The 17458-nt window shown below is 33.6% G+C and overlaps 1 protein-coding gene across 2 annotated transcripts; it reads right to left on the bottom strand.

Moving 5' to 3' along the window:
* Nucleotides 1–1754: 1754 nt before the first annotated feature.
* LOC148606915 (BTB/POZ domain-containing protein 3-like) lies at nucleotides 1755–13525 on the bottom strand. Of its 2 annotated transcripts, none has more exons than XM_088543650.1 (3): nucleotides 13434–13525; nucleotides 8499–8781; nucleotides 1755–6297 (listed from the first exon to the last, which is right to left on the bottom strand). In XM_088543650.1, the coding sequence occupies exons 1-3, from the start codon at nucleotides 13444–13446 to the stop codon at nucleotides 4956–4958; spliced, it is 1638 nt and encodes a 545-aa protein (XP_088399776.1). In that variant the 5' UTR covers nucleotides 13447–13525; the 3' UTR covers nucleotides 1755–4955. The 2 variants fall into 2 exon arrangements, with proteins under 2 accessions (XP_088399776.1, XP_088399778.1); XM_088543652.1 differs by lacking the exon at nucleotides 13434–13525 and adding an exon at nucleotides 13297–13426.
* Nucleotides 13526–17458: the final 3933 nt, after the last annotated feature.

Genomic DNA, 17458 nt, shown 5'->3' with positions numbered 1-17458 from the left:
ACTCTTTTAGTCATTTTTCACCTCTCAAGGGCAATAACCCTTACATGATGACAACTTTGATCCCAGGAGGCCTTATAATAAGAATATTTCAGCAATTGAAAAATAGTGGCCAAACCTAACGGTTTTGGAGATATATGCAAAAAACTATGTACGACACCTCTATCTTCTATTTTTAGTATAGGCGGCAATGTTTTTTAACCATCAAAAATACGAATGGTGATTTTGTTGAGGATACCCTATAAAACAAAAATACAAACTTTCTTTGAATTCTGTGTGGTAGGTTCTGAGAAGATTTTTGAAAGTAATAACATCAAAAACAGCAAAAAAAAACGTCCAAGAAGGCAATAACTTCAACACGGGTCATCAGATTTTCACCAAAATTTGACCACAGATATAACTCATGATGCTGAATACTTTAACGATTTGTCAGAATTTGGCTAAACCTAACAGTTTTGGAGATATATGCAAAAATATGCTGTCTGATCCTTATGTTCTATTTTTAGTAACGGCGGCCATGTTTTTAAACGATCAAAAAATCCAAACGGTCATTTTGTGCAGGATACTCTAAGGATCAATCATTATAAGTTTCATGCAAATTTATTCAATAGTTTCAGAGGAGAAGATGTTCGAAGAAATTGTGAACGACGACGACGGACGCCAAATGATGGCAATAGTTCACATGGCATACGGCCAGGTGAGCTTAAAATGACTAAGTCGTTCGGTAAAGAGGAAGTATATAAGCGATTAACCTGGAAAGCGGAGACACGGTACAAGTTATCATGCAAAAGCAATATACCACATATCTAAGCATTCCCTCTAATAGTCGCTAGGAATTCTCTTACGAAAACTTCCATTTTGAATCACTTAAAAATGCTTTGCATGGCGCAGCGTGAAACGACGACAGGTAGAATCCTGTACAGTTCTCAAAAGTATGGACACACCATTCAAGCTGAACACTGCCTTGATTGCATTACTTTTGACACGGAACAATGGTAAAAAACATTGTGGAACAATATAATAAACATCAAGATGATTATGATAAAATAATGAAATTATAAAGTAAAATTCTATGAAAAGTTTGTTTTTTGTCCTTTTTTTGGCCCGTAATTCAAAATGCTTGGGGCATACAGAGGCAAATATTCTTCACGTCAAACTCGTGTTAATCGAGCTTTACATCACATGAAATTAACATGATTTTCACGTGTTATTCACTAAACACGAATTTCATGTGAAGGCTCGATTCACCCGAATTCACGTGAATTATGTCACAAAGTTTATTTCCTCAATTTAGGCGAAATTCGTGTAAAAATCATGAGAATGAATTTGCCTGTGAAACTACCAACCTCTCTTTTGTAATTGGGAACCATGTTTTAAAATTATATAAATGTCAACCAAATAATACTCACACAAAAACCAAGTTTCAACGGACAACGACATGGATGAGAGCGCCATACGATATCTGACCGAATTTGTTTGCAGTCGTATTAAAATTACGAAGAATTCAGTAAACAGAAAGTAGACAAGCGAAGAGTTTGTAAAGGGGAAACACAAGTCATCATGCAAAAGCAATATCTAAGCATTCCATCATACAGAACCTGAGAAATATGTTGCAGAAAAGTGTAACGGACGGACGAACAGAGGGTTTGCAATATAGCTCTCACTCTAACAAGTAGAAGAATAATATTAGATTGCTTCTGGAAGTACTGTTTGTTTAAACAATAAGAGAACAAAGAGAAAAAAAAGTGAATCGCCTGTAAGATATCTTCATTTAATTTAAGTTACAACAATTGACCAAGTTACACAAATATATTTCAATCTTCGGTTCTGCTGCAATGCTAAACATGCAGCATTGAAACTAATTAACATAACACTCCATAACCACTAATAAACAATTCAAAATAAAAGGATTCGCGCGACTTGATATGACCACACCTGACGTATCCCTTAACAGTTGAGACAAGTATGGACACAACGAAAGGTCATAAAAGAACTTCATCCCCTTCCTTTTTTCCGAAGTCCTAAAGCACTTTGTAGAACAAAATCAAAATGATCCATAGACTTAATACACTCATCCTAATGCCTAAAAACACGTAAATGTGTTTGGTCACTTTCTTCAAGGTTACAGTCAAACCCAGAAAATAATTGTTTTGTGCCCCTTTTGTATCTAATTTCTAATTGGTTTGGGCCATAACTCCCAAAATCACTTCCAGTCTAATCTAACCTTGTGGTACAATTTCATAAAGATCCATAGTTTAATTTTATGAAATGCTCGTATTTGCACATTTTTAACCCTAATTTCTAAACCGTTACTCCGAAATCAATAAATACCTCCCTTTGTGGTATGGAACCTTGTAATAAAAAAAATTATCAAGATCCTCTGACCATATCCATTGGACAAATTAACGCACGAAAAACTAATTTAAAATATCTCTATGGACAAAGATACGGACATGCAACAACCATGCTATATCATTAAATGACAAAATGTAAGCAAACAAATTCATATTAAAATAACGAAATGTACATAAGAAACCGACTAAAGCCCTGCATACATATAAAAATGAACAAAAATGTAAGGTGCACAGCAACATTTTTTATAAGAAACAAAAAATAAGACTGAAAAACATTAGTAGGTACGTACATGTTGCATGTAAGCTAGTGGAAAACATAAATCTATGATAAAAAAATCCAAAGTTCAGGTTTACAATGGATTTACCTGGTAACACTTTTATAAAATTCTTCCTTTGTTATACGTTAGCATGTTATGCTAACGGAAGCCTGAATTCTTTTGCATCATGAATCAGAACAGCAGATGTATAATGGCATTACTTAAAGGTTTCACAAAATCTACCATGAGGTTAAATAGTAGTTGAGGATACTAAAGTGACGGACGAACTAAACAGAAGGACGGAAAGAATGACAAATGACAGAAAGGACATCCTGATCACTATATAATATATAATATTGCAGTATAATAATTAAACAAATAAAAGCACATCATTTTAATAGAAGATATCATGACCAACTTTTATGTAAGAATAAACTTTCCTTACACCTAATTTATAAGTTAAGATAAATTTCTATCTGAACTACACGAACAAATCCTTTACAACAAAAAAGATTTTTGAAATGTTTTCCTAACATAATTAACATTTTATAATCTAAATAAGTTGATGTTTTAAACCAGTTTAAGTTACAGAGTAAACAAACTGAATTACATTAACAAAAGTCAGCAATAAATACTGTATTTACAAATAATGTTATGCTACAATGTATGAATGAACACTGGATTTGATTTTTACTAGAGGACTATTCTATAAAAAGTTATATGATCATGCAAAACATCAAGACATAATTTCCTATGGCCGAAGTTTGTAATGGCTATCCTACCTACCCTAGCATATTTTACTGGTAATTTTTGTTAGGATTAATTATCATTGTTTGAGTTGAGCACTATTGAAGTCAAGAAAATACAACCATAAGTGTAAATACATGTATATTAAATATTTTTAAAATTAAAATTATTTAACCTATCTACATGTAAACACCCAATTTTTTTGTAACCTAAAACTGACATCTATTTTTTTTTTTGGCTTTACTGATCACCCATACACTTGTAATATATACAATGTCCAATTATTTCCCTGGAAATACATGTATCTTTTAAAAAAATCAGAAAGAAAGAAGCTGTAGACATATACATGTATATGAAGTGCTTTCCAAGCCTTCTACATAGCTTGTCCTGGAACAACCATAATGGCAACATGAATTGATACATTTTACCTGTTAATATTCAAAGTGATCCGATTGATAGTCAAATGACTGATTGGCAAAAGAAATAACAATGACCAATCAAAACCTAGAACTTCAAGTCTGCTACAACAAGTACTTCAAATTTTCGATTGATATTTGCACACATGTCCGACTAAAAATAAATGTGATTATAGTTGCTTAATAAAAAAGTTTAGTAGATTTTATAAATTGAGAAAACAACTTTTATTATTAATATAATTACAATATGAGTGGAAACAAATTTTGATTTTAAATGATTGAGCAGCTGCTCTGAATTAGAAGATATACCCATTACTTAGCAAGTTGGAAAACAACCAATAGTGAAAGCTTGTCTTCCATGAAAACCAACATTGTACTTAAAACTAATGAAATCCCTAAAACCCACAACAATTCTGTGATATTGGTTTGGTTGCTAATTGTGTTTTACTGTGTTTCATTGGCTATTGATGGACATGTTGTTTGATGGACATGCTCATAACATTTCTGAGTTTACACTATTTAGGGTAAGATCCAGGATTTGATTTTTTCAAACATGATAGTTCCTTTTGAAAAAAAATCACAGAAATTCCTTAAGTATGCCACTATACTTCTACATTTTCCCAAAAATAGAGGGAAAAAATATTATCAAGAAGAGGGAGCAAACATGTATCACTGGTCCCATGGTCTCAATGTCTACATGTAAACACCCAATTTTTTTGTAACCTAAAACTGACATCTATTTCTTTTTTTGGCTTTACTGATCACCCATACACTTGTAATATATACAATGTCCAATTATTTCCCTGGAAATACATGTATCTTTAAAAAAAAAATCAGAAAGAAAGAAGCTATAGACATATACATGTATATGAAGTGCTTTCCAAGCCTTCTACATAGCTTGTCCTGGAACAACCATAATGGCAACATGAATTGATACATTTTACCTGTTAATATTCAAAGTGATCCGATTGATAGTCAAATGACTGATTGGCAAAAGAAATTACAATGACCAATCAAAACCTAGAACTTCAAGTCTGCTACAACAAGTACTTCAAATTTTTGATTGATATTTGCACACATGAAGAGGGAGCAAACATGTATCACTGGTCCCATGGTCTCAATTTGTTTTTTTTCAATGGAACCAATTTCTATTCAAACATTTTTCCCATTCCTGCAAATGATCTTTACATTTCTTCAAATATAAACCCTGGGAACTGCCCTATGTCAGTAGATGTTAAGTTCAAACAGGTATTGTCAGTGACAAAGTTTACAGAGAGTCCATTTTTCAAAACAGTATGTTGCCCTTTTACGCCATAGAAACTAGCTTGACCCTTGATAAGAGCTCTGATTGTATATACAGTCTGAGCATTCACATTTACTGGTGGACTTATCTCAAGTTCATACACTTTGGTTGCCCCATCAGTGGCCATGTTGGTTCTACAGCTAAAGACTTGTTGAAGGTCATTGCCTCTAGTACCAGTATCTTTGAAGATTTCCAGTTCAATCTTGTATGACCCTGGCTTCTGGTGGCTTCCATAGATAAGTATACCATGAAGTTTTAATTTCTTTGAAGCAATAAATGAAATTCCATCTTTGTTGTCTCTCTGGTATGCCTTTCCACTCTGAGTTGATTCAAATCGTTCTACAATGATGCGTTGATCTCGCTGAATAAAATACCCAAGTCTAACCCTTTCTCTATGCTCCATTGAAAACCTCTGTACTGTCTCAACAGGACGAACACAATCAGTCCTCTCTGGATTGGTACGTTGGGTTGTAGGTGTAGTCTGTTCTGTTGGATTTGGTCTTGGATGAAGAACTCTTGTATTAGCTGGAGTATGACTTGGATGAATCATTGACGATAAGTTACTAGATTGACCTCCTGCATCAAAAACCCGTCCAGAACTGCTACTGCTTGGAGTTTGTTGTGTTTGGGTACTTGAAACAGCATTTGTATCTTCTGATGTAGTAGCCTGGCCACGCTTTTTCCTTATTCGGCTTGAGTTATCGCCCATTTCAGCCAGCTGCTCCATGACATTTATATACAGGTCAGAAGAAAGAAACGGCTTGACCTTCTCTTTAATGTACTTAGGATCCATCAAACCAAATCGTATGTATTCAAGTATATCAGATATCATATCATTCTGATTCACTCGATTAATTGTCAAATTTTCACGCCAACATTCCTTATCAGACCAATTTATTAAGGCTTCAAATATCAACTCCTCTTTTGCATTGAACCGATCATCTTTAATAATCATTTTCAAGCTATCACGCTCTAAATCAATCCAACTTACACTTTTCATAATTCGTTCAGGCTGTTGGAAGATATAGTCAAGACATCTCTGCCTTAGCTGAAGATCGTTCTCAGCATTGTTCAGTACAATACAGACACTGTCTAGAGTTATGGCTGTAGACATTCTTTGTAGACAGATGTTCTCAAGGCCTTGAAGCTTGTAAGCCCTGGAAGCATACAACAAGCCTGCTGCTTCATCGTTCTCAATGTCCACATTGTCACAATATATATACCTGATAATGAAAACAAAAACAAAAAAAACATAAGTACAGTAAATCTTGTGTAGACATAATTATTTAAAACTAATATGAAATGAATTCAGGAAATGTCTGATTTTGATTTATTCAGTGTTCAGTTTACACTTGAGCAGTTTAGGTGAAGTTTAATATTTTAAACACATAAATTGGATTTTTTTGGAGGTACCAAATATAATTGTCTGCCTTCACGCTTATATTCTTTTAATACCCAACCTTCCAATTAAATTTCATCAAAATCCATAAAGGTCTCAGTTGTGTTTACAAAGATTTTAAAATTAAAAACCCTCAATTTAAAATATCTGCCTTCGCAGTCAATAATCATCTTCCTTCATGCACATTTACATATGACGCCTAATATTTGTATAAAATTTCATTAAAATCCATTGAGTGGTTAGGAGGTTCAGTCTTCACGATTAAGCCCAAGGCTTGTCAAAATGGTGGTGGGCCTGTAAAATTAACTACTACAGGCCAACAGTCACTATATAAATATTTCTGAAAAATGCATTCCATTGTCTGGTCTTTGTCCCTGGATTACATTCTTTAGATTACTGCTATAACCTTGGTTCCCTTGATTACACTTTCAGGCCTGTGAACTGGAAAGTTGTGATGACTGGAAGTTATATGTGTAAGTGCTTAAAAGATGTGTGGACAGAGGAACATATGGTCTTGTAGACAGACAACAGGGCTATTTCTATGTACCTCCAATTTTTTTTAAGTAAGGGGGAAGATAACAAATATATACTGAACTAGTACTCATGTTTGAATCCAATTACCAGGGAACCTGATCAGACCATTGGTCAATTTCCATTGGTAAAGTTGAATACAGATGAAACTGATGGGACCAATTGATTGGAGTTATTTTCATAGTTTACACATGGTAGTACCAATATTTCCTGAAGTAAAAACTAGTAAAGCCTCATGGCATCAACTAAGATTAAAAATCTTATAAGACCAAATGTAAAAAATAATGCCTGTTAGGACACAGCTTGATGGGACTGCCAAGGTCAAACACTAAACAGTTAGGACATGCACGAACAAACCATTTAAGCTTGATATAGCTCTGACTTTGGATTGAAAACAAATGATGACACAGGATAAGTTCATGATTAAAATTAAAGTGGACCTTTTATAGCTCCTAATCCCTACCAAGTTAAGTCTCAACCCTAAAATCAAACCAAACCTTCCTCAAGTGGTAACTGCCATGGTGGTCTCAGGATAGTGTACTCACAGTGCTTGAGGACATGGGTTTGATTCATGACAAAGTCACACTAAAGATTTCAAAATTGGTAGTCATGGCTTTTCCATTTATGGGTATACACTTGGAGTCAGAATAATGTGTCTAAATGGGGTGGCATGTCTACTAGCCCACTGTTGCTTCTGTGAGCTAGCACAATCAAGATCCAGCTTAGCATGTCAGACTAGCACACAGCAGGTTCTCTTTTTGGTCAATCATTCTTGTTTTGAAATGCATGGAATACCTCAATATACTTCAACCATAATCAGTCAACCAATCCTTCAGTGGTAAAGCACTTTGTAGCATATTAATTTCAAAGAGATCCATGCACTTCTACTCAAGTTATTGTCAGCACATCAGGAAAAAGCTTTTTTCTTGACCCTTTTTATCCCTACTTCTAAATGGATCAAATCATACCCCCAAAAAATAATCCTATAATTCTGTCTGGCACCTATTACAATTCTATATAAATGTAAATACATGTATATACATTTACATGAAAGTTGTTGTACAAATATCAAATGTCTATGAACATCAACAGTGTCGTATTATTATAAAAATTGAAAGTTTCCCATAAAATCCTTGCAGATATTTTTTCTTAGGTATAGAGGAGTGTCGATATCAATAAACCAATAAAATTAAACAAAACTACAAAAATAGTACAGATAAAAGCACTTTTTCAATACCAAAACTGAAAAGACAACTTAAAACTTTAATACAGTACATGCTAATACTATTTTTTATTATCAAGCTTCTAAATATTCTACGAAAATGTCTGAACTTTTCAAAAATGATTTTTTAATTTGCTATATTACAGAGGTTACTCTTGTTTTCAATTCCTTTACTGTTCATGTTGTTGTGTGAATGATGTTACACTTCCTGGAGTACCACAGTCTTATTTTTGCCCTGCAATATACACATCAAGATAAGAATATAAAAATACCTAAGCATTTTCTTAAAGACATTGGGTTCTATATGGTCAATCTGAATAATTTCAGATGGCTGTCTAACAGACAACTTTGCCTCTAATACGGGACTTCTACTGATGAGAATGACTCTGTGTGCCATGATCTGAGTTGATTTGACGCTGAATATAACATCTGTGTGTATTTGGTTGTCCAACATGTAACGATTACACTCTACAATATTTTTCCCCTTTCTCCAGTCTTCACCACTGCTAGCCATTCTGGCAACCTTGACGTCTGTTCCCTCAGAAATGCTGGACGCTGTGAAATGAAGTATGATACCAGGCATTGTAAATTACATAAAAATTAAATGTTTGCAAGTTGCTAAAATTGATAGGGACTTCTTGCACTCATAACTTCAGTACTTTACATTCGCATATGATTTGCATAATTATATATTACTACACCACCTTATGCTGCTGATTGGTGCTATGTTCACTATCAATTCTAGCTTCATATAAGATCAAAATGTACCTCTTAAATATCATACACATATCTATATGTGTTTTTGCTTGTTTGAGAATAGGAAGTTCACATAATAAAAGATGACATGATCGTTTAGCATTGAACTTAATGTAATATTACCCAGATTCCAATTCAGACACAGGGGCTTGTTACAATTGACTATATAGGTGATAAACATTATCAGGGCTAAGATATATCTGATTGTGTAAATGACCTATATAGTCACCTGTGTCTGAATAATATTACATAATGTTCAATGCTAACCAATCATTTCATCTCTAAATGTAAACCACATCCTCATACAAGCAACACACACAGATATCGGGGCCCCGATAATGTTTATGACCTATATAGTCATTGTCAGTTGTTAAATCTGGATCCTTGGTCAAAAACATATGCAACCTGAAAATTGCTAAATTAAGGAGAAACTTGCGAAACAAAACCATTACCTGCTCTTCCAGTTGTTTTGACTGAGAAACATTTGGGTCATCACCGTTACAAAAGAGTTATCATACCAACGGAAACAAGATTCTAGTGGAAGTCACCCGATTTTAAAGCATATTCAATTCGTCCCATTTCGGATGTTGAAAGCAAGCCAAAATCAGTGGCATAGAATATTATACAATTAGTGACTTTGACCAGCTCATCTGGTTAACCATTTGCTTATTTGAAAAACTTGAGAAATGAGACAGGCTACATTAAAATCAACTAAATAGTCAAATGCAGGAAATGCTTTTCAAAGCATTTTCATGACCTGAACCAGAATTTTGCTAAAGGCAACAATTTTTCAATTTTTTTCAAAAACTGTCTTATGACCCGTAAGTTCCATTTTTAGTATAGGCAGCCATATCTATTCACAGATTAAAAATCACAAGAGTCATTTTCAGCACAATACACTAAAGAACTATTATGCTTATTTTCATTCAATGATCTTAAATGGTTTTAGAGAAGATTTTCGAGGTTGTACATGTGAAAAAAAAAAAAACAACAAAAAACTGTTTCAGGGGTCGTAATTCCTACATAAGTCAATGAATGGTTTTGAAAATTTCGGCATAGGTCCTTCTTATGATGCTTAACCAATTAACCCATGCCAGAAATTTGGTAAAGGCAACGGTTTTTGAGTAATTTGCAAAAAACTGCAATCTGACCCCTATGTTCTATTTTTAGTAATGGCGGTCATGCTTTTCGTGAATTAACAATCCCAACAGTCAATTTGTGTGGGATACCCCAAGGAACATACATGCCATTTTCACTGAATTCTGTGTAATGGATTTTGAGAAGATTTCCAAAATTGCACATGCAAAATATGCAAAAAAACTGTTTCAGGGGCCGTAACTCCTACATCAGCAAACGAATCGTTTTGAAAATTTCGGCATAGGTCCGTCTCATGATGCTGAACAATATTCTCTTCCAGAAATTGCCTAAAGGAAACGGTTTTTGAGTTATATGCAAAAAACTGCAATCTGACCCCTATGTTCTATTTTTAGTAATGGCAGCCATGTTTTTCATGGATCAAAAATCCCAACAATCATTTTGTGCAGAACACCCTAGGGAACAATCCTGCCAAGTTTAAAACCTGTCAGTCTAGTAGTTTCAGAGGAGATGTCCACGACGACTACGATGATGGACGCCAAGTGATGGCATAAGCTCACTTGGCCTTTGGCCAGGTGAGCTAAAAATATTGAGCTTGTAATTTGAAATTATGAGTGCTGAATCAACATTTCGAGTTTGTAATTTTGCATCACATTTTATTCCATTCTTCAGACAGATATGACATACCATATAATAACCTAAAACCATGCATTTTATCTACCTACCTTAATCTACCTGTTTTCTGCAGCAAAACTTACAGACTACTTGGACTTCATTGGCCGCCTCAATATTTTCTGACATTACTTAATTTGATCTGTGCACTATGACAAGATACATTTTCTTTCATTTCAACCATATTTTTCATTTCTAAGTCAAAATTAATAACATGTACGAACAACCAAAAAAAATGAAAGCATGAAAGATAAGAATGCATGATTTCATGTTATACATTTTTGTAGATCTACCCAAAACTAATGACAAAGAGCAGATACTTTATATTATACTGGGGTCTCACTATATCACAGTAGTTAACTGTTTTCTACACTAAGGAAAAACAGGGCTTTGGAAAGTGGATTTTTATTTTGTCGGAAGTTAGTACAAAATCCAACCTTTCATTGCATTAACCCCTACGTCAAGCACATCAAATACTGAAAATGTGCACTGTTCCATGTTCTTGTTAAAGCCATACCAGAATGCAGTGGGACCTGCAATATAGCCTCACTGGACACAATTATAAACAAATTTTGCATTGAAATATTTTTATTAAAATTATTTAAGCTCATCCATTTCAACAATGAGGTGAAATTCAACATGGACGAATGCAATAAAAATCTTTATAATTGTGTTTTGTTCAGGTCCTGTATATTTCTTTTTTTTTTTTATGATTGGCATCCACATGAGGTGACCTGGAGCACTTTGGGAGGTCAAAATTTCCATTGTACCATAAAACTTTTAATATGATCACAATTACAGTCGAACCTCGATGTGTCGAACTTGGATTAGTCGAAATCTTGGATAATTCGAACAAATTACAAAGTCCCCTTACTCCATACAATTTCACCTCGGATGACTCGAATTCAGATGAATCGAAACCTCAGGTAACTTGAGGTAATCCATCAGTCCCTTCGATAGGACTACACCCTGATGTCTCGGAAGTCAACTAATTAGTCGGAAAACTGATTGGTTTATTCCAAACCATGATTGGAGTGTGTTTTAACAACTATTAGTGTGGCCTTTAAAATCAATTTGTTGACACTCTTTATGGCTTGATTTCTGTATTTAATTAATTTAAAATTGTGAGTGTAGTGAAAAGAAACTAATTTTATTAATTTCTGTACACGTTGGAATTCACACTAACAGTGATATCGGATATTTTGATCAATTTTTTTTTTAAATACAGATAAATTTTAATGGTATTTGACTTTTTAATGAAACATCAAACAGACGATAGTAAGTGTATTTCAACGACTACAATCGTTCCACTAGTGAATTTGAAATTTTATCGTAATAATGAAGAGCACATGGTTTGATGATACACCTGATTGTGAGTAAACAAAGCAGCATTTTAAGAACTATGATGTTTTCGATGTAGAAAAAAATAAATAGAAATTTCATTGAAGCACTCTGTGCCGTTCAGTATTTCAAACATTATACGACATACAAAAAAATATCTTCCGATATGAAACACAAGACATTACGAAGTACCGTGTAAAGTGTTACACATGTACATGTATAAGCCCAACAAATGATGAAAATGCAGAAACAATCATTGAACAAACCACCAGTATTTCTGGTTTATCCTCGACCTCAGATTACTCGAACCTGGGTTAATTCGAACATTTTTGCATGGTCCCTTCGACTTAAACATAACGAGGTTTGACTGTACTTGTTAAAACAGATAATTTTTATTCTCCTGAGACAACTTACTCATTTTAAAGTTATCAGCCAGCCGTAAAAATGATTTAAAAACCACATTTTCCAATATAAACAAATCAATTAGCTAGACACTAAATTGTTATGGTGGTGATGAAAGGAATGATTTATTTTTCCTATAAATTTCTTCAAGAAAAGGAGCACCACACATCCAAAGAGTAATATTTTCTATTTTGTACTTTGAGCAAATATTTTTATTATTTTCGAGGTTTTCAGGATGGGGCATCAAGGCTGTAAAATGTGTAATTTTGACCTTATTCAGTAGAGAAGAATAGATTTTTGCATATCACAAAATAAAGTGGTACAAGTCTTCCATTTTTTACAAAAGAGAACAGAAAATACTTATCTTTATTATTTTTTAGTGCAATTTCCAAAGAGAAACACAAGTTCGTGCAAGACATCAAAATGGAATATTCGCTGTATGTAACGTTCATGAAATGCAGATGAGCTCTTTTTTACAAAAATATGGTGTAATATCTATTTTGCCAGCTTTATTTTGGACGACTTGATTATGAATCGGATTAGTTTTCGGTAACTTTGTTGTTACCCTTATTTATTTACAGGAGAACATGATCAATCAAGCGATGTTTTTATGTTTGGCAACATTATCAAACTATGCAACATAATGGCAATACAGGTGAAGAAACAATTTAAATCGTTCGAAATTTTGTCCGGTCGTAATTGCGTCCTGTCAGGCTAGTAGTGGAACCAGAGCCAGAGGAGAGAATACATACATTCCCTGCCACGAGGAAGTAAAAAAAAATGCGCAGAAAACATCACAAATACCCATCAAAACATCACTTGTACATATATATTTCTGACAAGAAAATCGAGCAAATGACAGGTGACAATCCGATATAACTGAATTATTGCTAGTATGTCGGTATTTGTTGTTGCTTCTTGCCTGCGAGTTAACTACTTACTTCCCCTTTTCATCTGTACAAATGCTCTGGGTGGCGCTTAATAGGTACAGCTTAAAACCAGAAAACAGCAGAAACCTATAACGAAACAAAATGTGCTGTGCGTCCCATTTTAAATAGCAAGATGGAATAAAATAGGGAAAAAAATATTTAAATTCGGTTTAAAAAATTAAAAAAAGATAAAATCTCTAAGAGCCCTGACCAAGCGGGTAATAATAAAGGGGTTATTTGGTTTAAAAAAAAACCAAAACAAGACAAGAAGACGCGTTGAAATAGCAAAACTTTTGGAGTAGCAAAGATGTACATAACTACAATATATATTTAACTCCTTGTGAGGGGGTATTCTGGAATTACAAAAAAGTGCTGGCATGGAAATGACCAATGCTCGGGTGTTTGGGGTAACGTCCGAGTTCGTCCTATATTTTAAATTCGCATTTTAATCATAATTTACCGATCACGCACTTGATGCAAGATTTGAGCAATTGTTCTTCGAGTTGTTAGAACATACATCATCATGTTCTCAAAAATTTTGCAGAAATCATACACTTGTTTGGTCGTTCTTTGTGAATAAAGAGCTGCGCTTTAAGTGCATGATACGCCCGTTGCCCTTTTGACTTGTCCTTATGCTTTTAATGAGTTTATATGAATCAACTAGAAATACTGTGAGCGCATTAATATACCCCCCCCCCCCCCCAAAAAAAAAAAAAAAAAAAAGTAAATAAAAAATGCACAAAATATTTGGCACTATCAAGGCTACCTCATGTTTAACTAAGTTTGTTGTCTTTATTTTTCACCCATACATTTCTATCTTGTTCAAACACACTTTTCTGACAAGGTTACCAAGTACCTTTTATATTTATGAGGCGATCATAATAACAAATGGTTTGTTTTCAACAATTTTTCTACGAATAAATTTTCTTGGCCGTGAACGCCTTTTTTAAAGAGTTAAAACGTAAATGTAAAATTTGACATTATACAAATCGAAAGGGAGCTTTAAAATTTACAAAATCGAAAGGGAACTTACGTCAATAGATATGTACAATTCACCAAATTTTCACAAAGTTGGTGAAAGTGTTTTTGAGTTATTGTCCGAAAACTTGAAGATCCTCCTTTTTTAAGTAAAAAAATTCATTGCACGGAAACGAAAAATCTGAAATTTATAAAAATCGAAAGAATTACATCAATAGATATGAACAATTCACCAAAGTTTCATAAAAGTTCGTGATAGTGTTTTTTAGTTATTGTGCGAAAACTTGAAAATCCCCCTTTTCAAGTATAAAAACTGATTACACGAAAGCGAAAAATCTTAAATTATTTATAAAAATCGAAAGGGAGCTTATGTCAATAGATATAAACAATTCACTAAAGTTTCATAAAAGTTGGTGAAAGTGTTGAGTTATTGTCCGAAGTGTGGACGACGGACGGATGGACAACGGTATATCATAATACGTCCCGTCTTAGACAGGCGTATAAAAATAAGACAACTTTCTTTTCGATATTGGTCTTGACCCTGCAAGGCAGATCCAATATTTTTTTCAAAAAAGAGGTCGATTCCGTTTTCATTTTTGCCTAGTTTTGCACAAAATTATATGTTTAAAAAGTCCGAGTACGTATTCGCAAGCTATGGAATACGCCTTATGTACGCAAGTGCTGAAGGGATGCTACCACAGATAAAAGGAAAGTTTGCGATACGGTACGAGAAATCATCTATTATTATGTATAGTTTGGTCTGGATTTTTTCCTTTCCATCGATCCCTAAAAGTATGTCAAGATATGAGACTGACTATCATAGTGTCCCTTATCTCAAGTTTTTGGGCTAGATGCGATGTATGAAATCCCAGAATCTAGGATTGTTTAAAGACGAGATCTATTTAGCGTAAACTGTGGTCAAAAGATCTGGCTTAGCGATGTTCCATCTTTTAATAAGATCAGCAATAAAATCAGACTCATAAAAATGAAGGAAAAGGTCAGCCGGAGTATCGGATCATAATATTTGCGTTTACAAAATTGAATTCTGTCATGACAAAATCATTTTTGCATGCGATTTAACACAAAATTCACGTTTGCAATTTTGTGAGACAAAATTCAAGTTTGTGTCACAAAAGTCAATTTTGTATGCAAATTACAAAATTGAAGTGACCATAAAACAAGTCTGTATAACGTAGTTTTGTACGGCAAAAATGATTTTGTTATGACGGAATTCAATTTTGTGTACACAAAGTTGATTTTGATTACAAAAAGATCAAGTCCCATTCGGCGCCCCGTACGCAAAGCTTCAAATACAAAACAGTTATGTCTTGATTTGTAAAATTGTGTATACAATAAATCCAATAAACTATTATATTATAATGATTCACCAAGTCGGATTCTGCCGAACTTATTTGGTACAAAGTTCACTGCAAAGTTTAGGTACATGTATATATATTTTATGACTATTGTACAAAAAATAATAAAATTATATTGCCTAAATTAATATTAAATTATTTTATTTTAAAGATAAATTCAAATAATTACCCTAAAAAAAGATAGAAATATATTTTGTTTCTAGAAAAGCAGAGGACGCTTACCCTACCGGCGCACCTGGTCCATGCTCCCTGTTTTTAGTGGAGTCCGAGTTGTTCGTATACTTTTGTTACTTTGTATGTATGATTTTAGTTACTTTATGTTCTTTGTTGTGTATGTCTGTTTTCTTTGTTGTGAATGTATGTTTTCCATGTCTGGTCTTTGTCCCTGGATTACATTCTTTTGATTACCGCTGTAACCTTGGTTCCCTTGATTACTCTTTGTAAAATATTTAATTCTTTCATATGGTACTTTTTTTTTGCCAAAACAGAGATAAAATTTGAATGAAGAAATATTACATTATAATCATATTTTGTGTCTCTAGTCAATGAAATCATTTAAAAATATCATCCAACATTTTTTATTGGAAATTGTAAAATACATGTAAATTTAAACATAGTATCAAACCCTTTTGAGAACCCCATAATCCCTTACCTTAATTGATGTTGTTTTAGTCTAATAATTAAGAGCTATTCAATGTAACCATTAAAATTAACCAGAAATGGTACATTGCAATTTTGGAATTAAGTATTGCACAATGATAGTGTATCATATGAATGTTTAAAAATGGTATGCTTTGCTATTAAAAAAAGTCGTGTCACCATAGCAACAGCAATACTTCTGTATGGTCTTCACAGATTATATTTATCTGCCATTATTCTGTTATTAAATTATGATCTTGATATAATTAACTAAATAATGAAAGGAATACAATTGGTTTATTAATTTACATTTCTTTATTAAGACTGTCCTTGTATCACTTTTAATGGCATTTAGAGTCAAAATCACACTAAATTGAGACATGTTTTATTTCAAAATGTTGGAGAAACGTGAACACACCGATAAAAGGGGCAGTGGTTACGATGAAGAAACTTGTACAAAGAAAGGGTTTTCGGGCTATTATTTGCCACTTATCGTTTGTCCATTTTTTAACAAAAGGTAGCATAACCCACGCAACCATCCTGACGTATTTTTATTACGATTACTGCCTCGTGACATCAGAAGCCCTGATCTGACAACTAAAAATAAAACTTAGTCGATGCCATAGAAATTTCGATTATGCATTTCTCGGGAATTGTGTCATTTTTTTTTTGGTCTGGTGTTATTGGTTTTTTTTGCAATAATCATTTTATCTGGCTATTTTAGCCAGGTGTATGTTATTACAATATAGCTGTAGGTGCTCCGGGGCCTTAAAAGTGCATGGCAAATGTTTCCTGCACCAGACGCGATTGTTAAAAATACATTCGAAGACTTTATCGTTAATTTCAATGTATGTGTCTTTGGAACAAGGTGCCCAGCGCTTTTACATGACAAATAGGCGTCTATGGAATAACTTGTAGCACTTGAGCTATAAAGCATATCAACTGAGAAATGTAGCTAGTTTAGAGGAATGTGTATTCAAGGATATGATTTATTTCAATGATTGTGGCTTGATTTTGAATGATTTAACAGACAGTTTCGACCTG

This window comes from Perna viridis, chromosome 9 (genome assembly GCF_037379345.1).
Source record: "Perna viridis isolate PV_CMFRI_1.1 ecotype Kerala chromosome 9, ASM3737934v1, whole genome shotgun sequence".
Taxonomy (NCBI): Eukaryota; Metazoa; Mollusca; class Bivalvia; order Mytilida; family Mytilidae; genus Perna; species Perna viridis.
The sequence above is the reverse complement of the archived record's forward strand: the minus strand, read 5'-3'. Positions and strand labels throughout refer to the sequence as shown.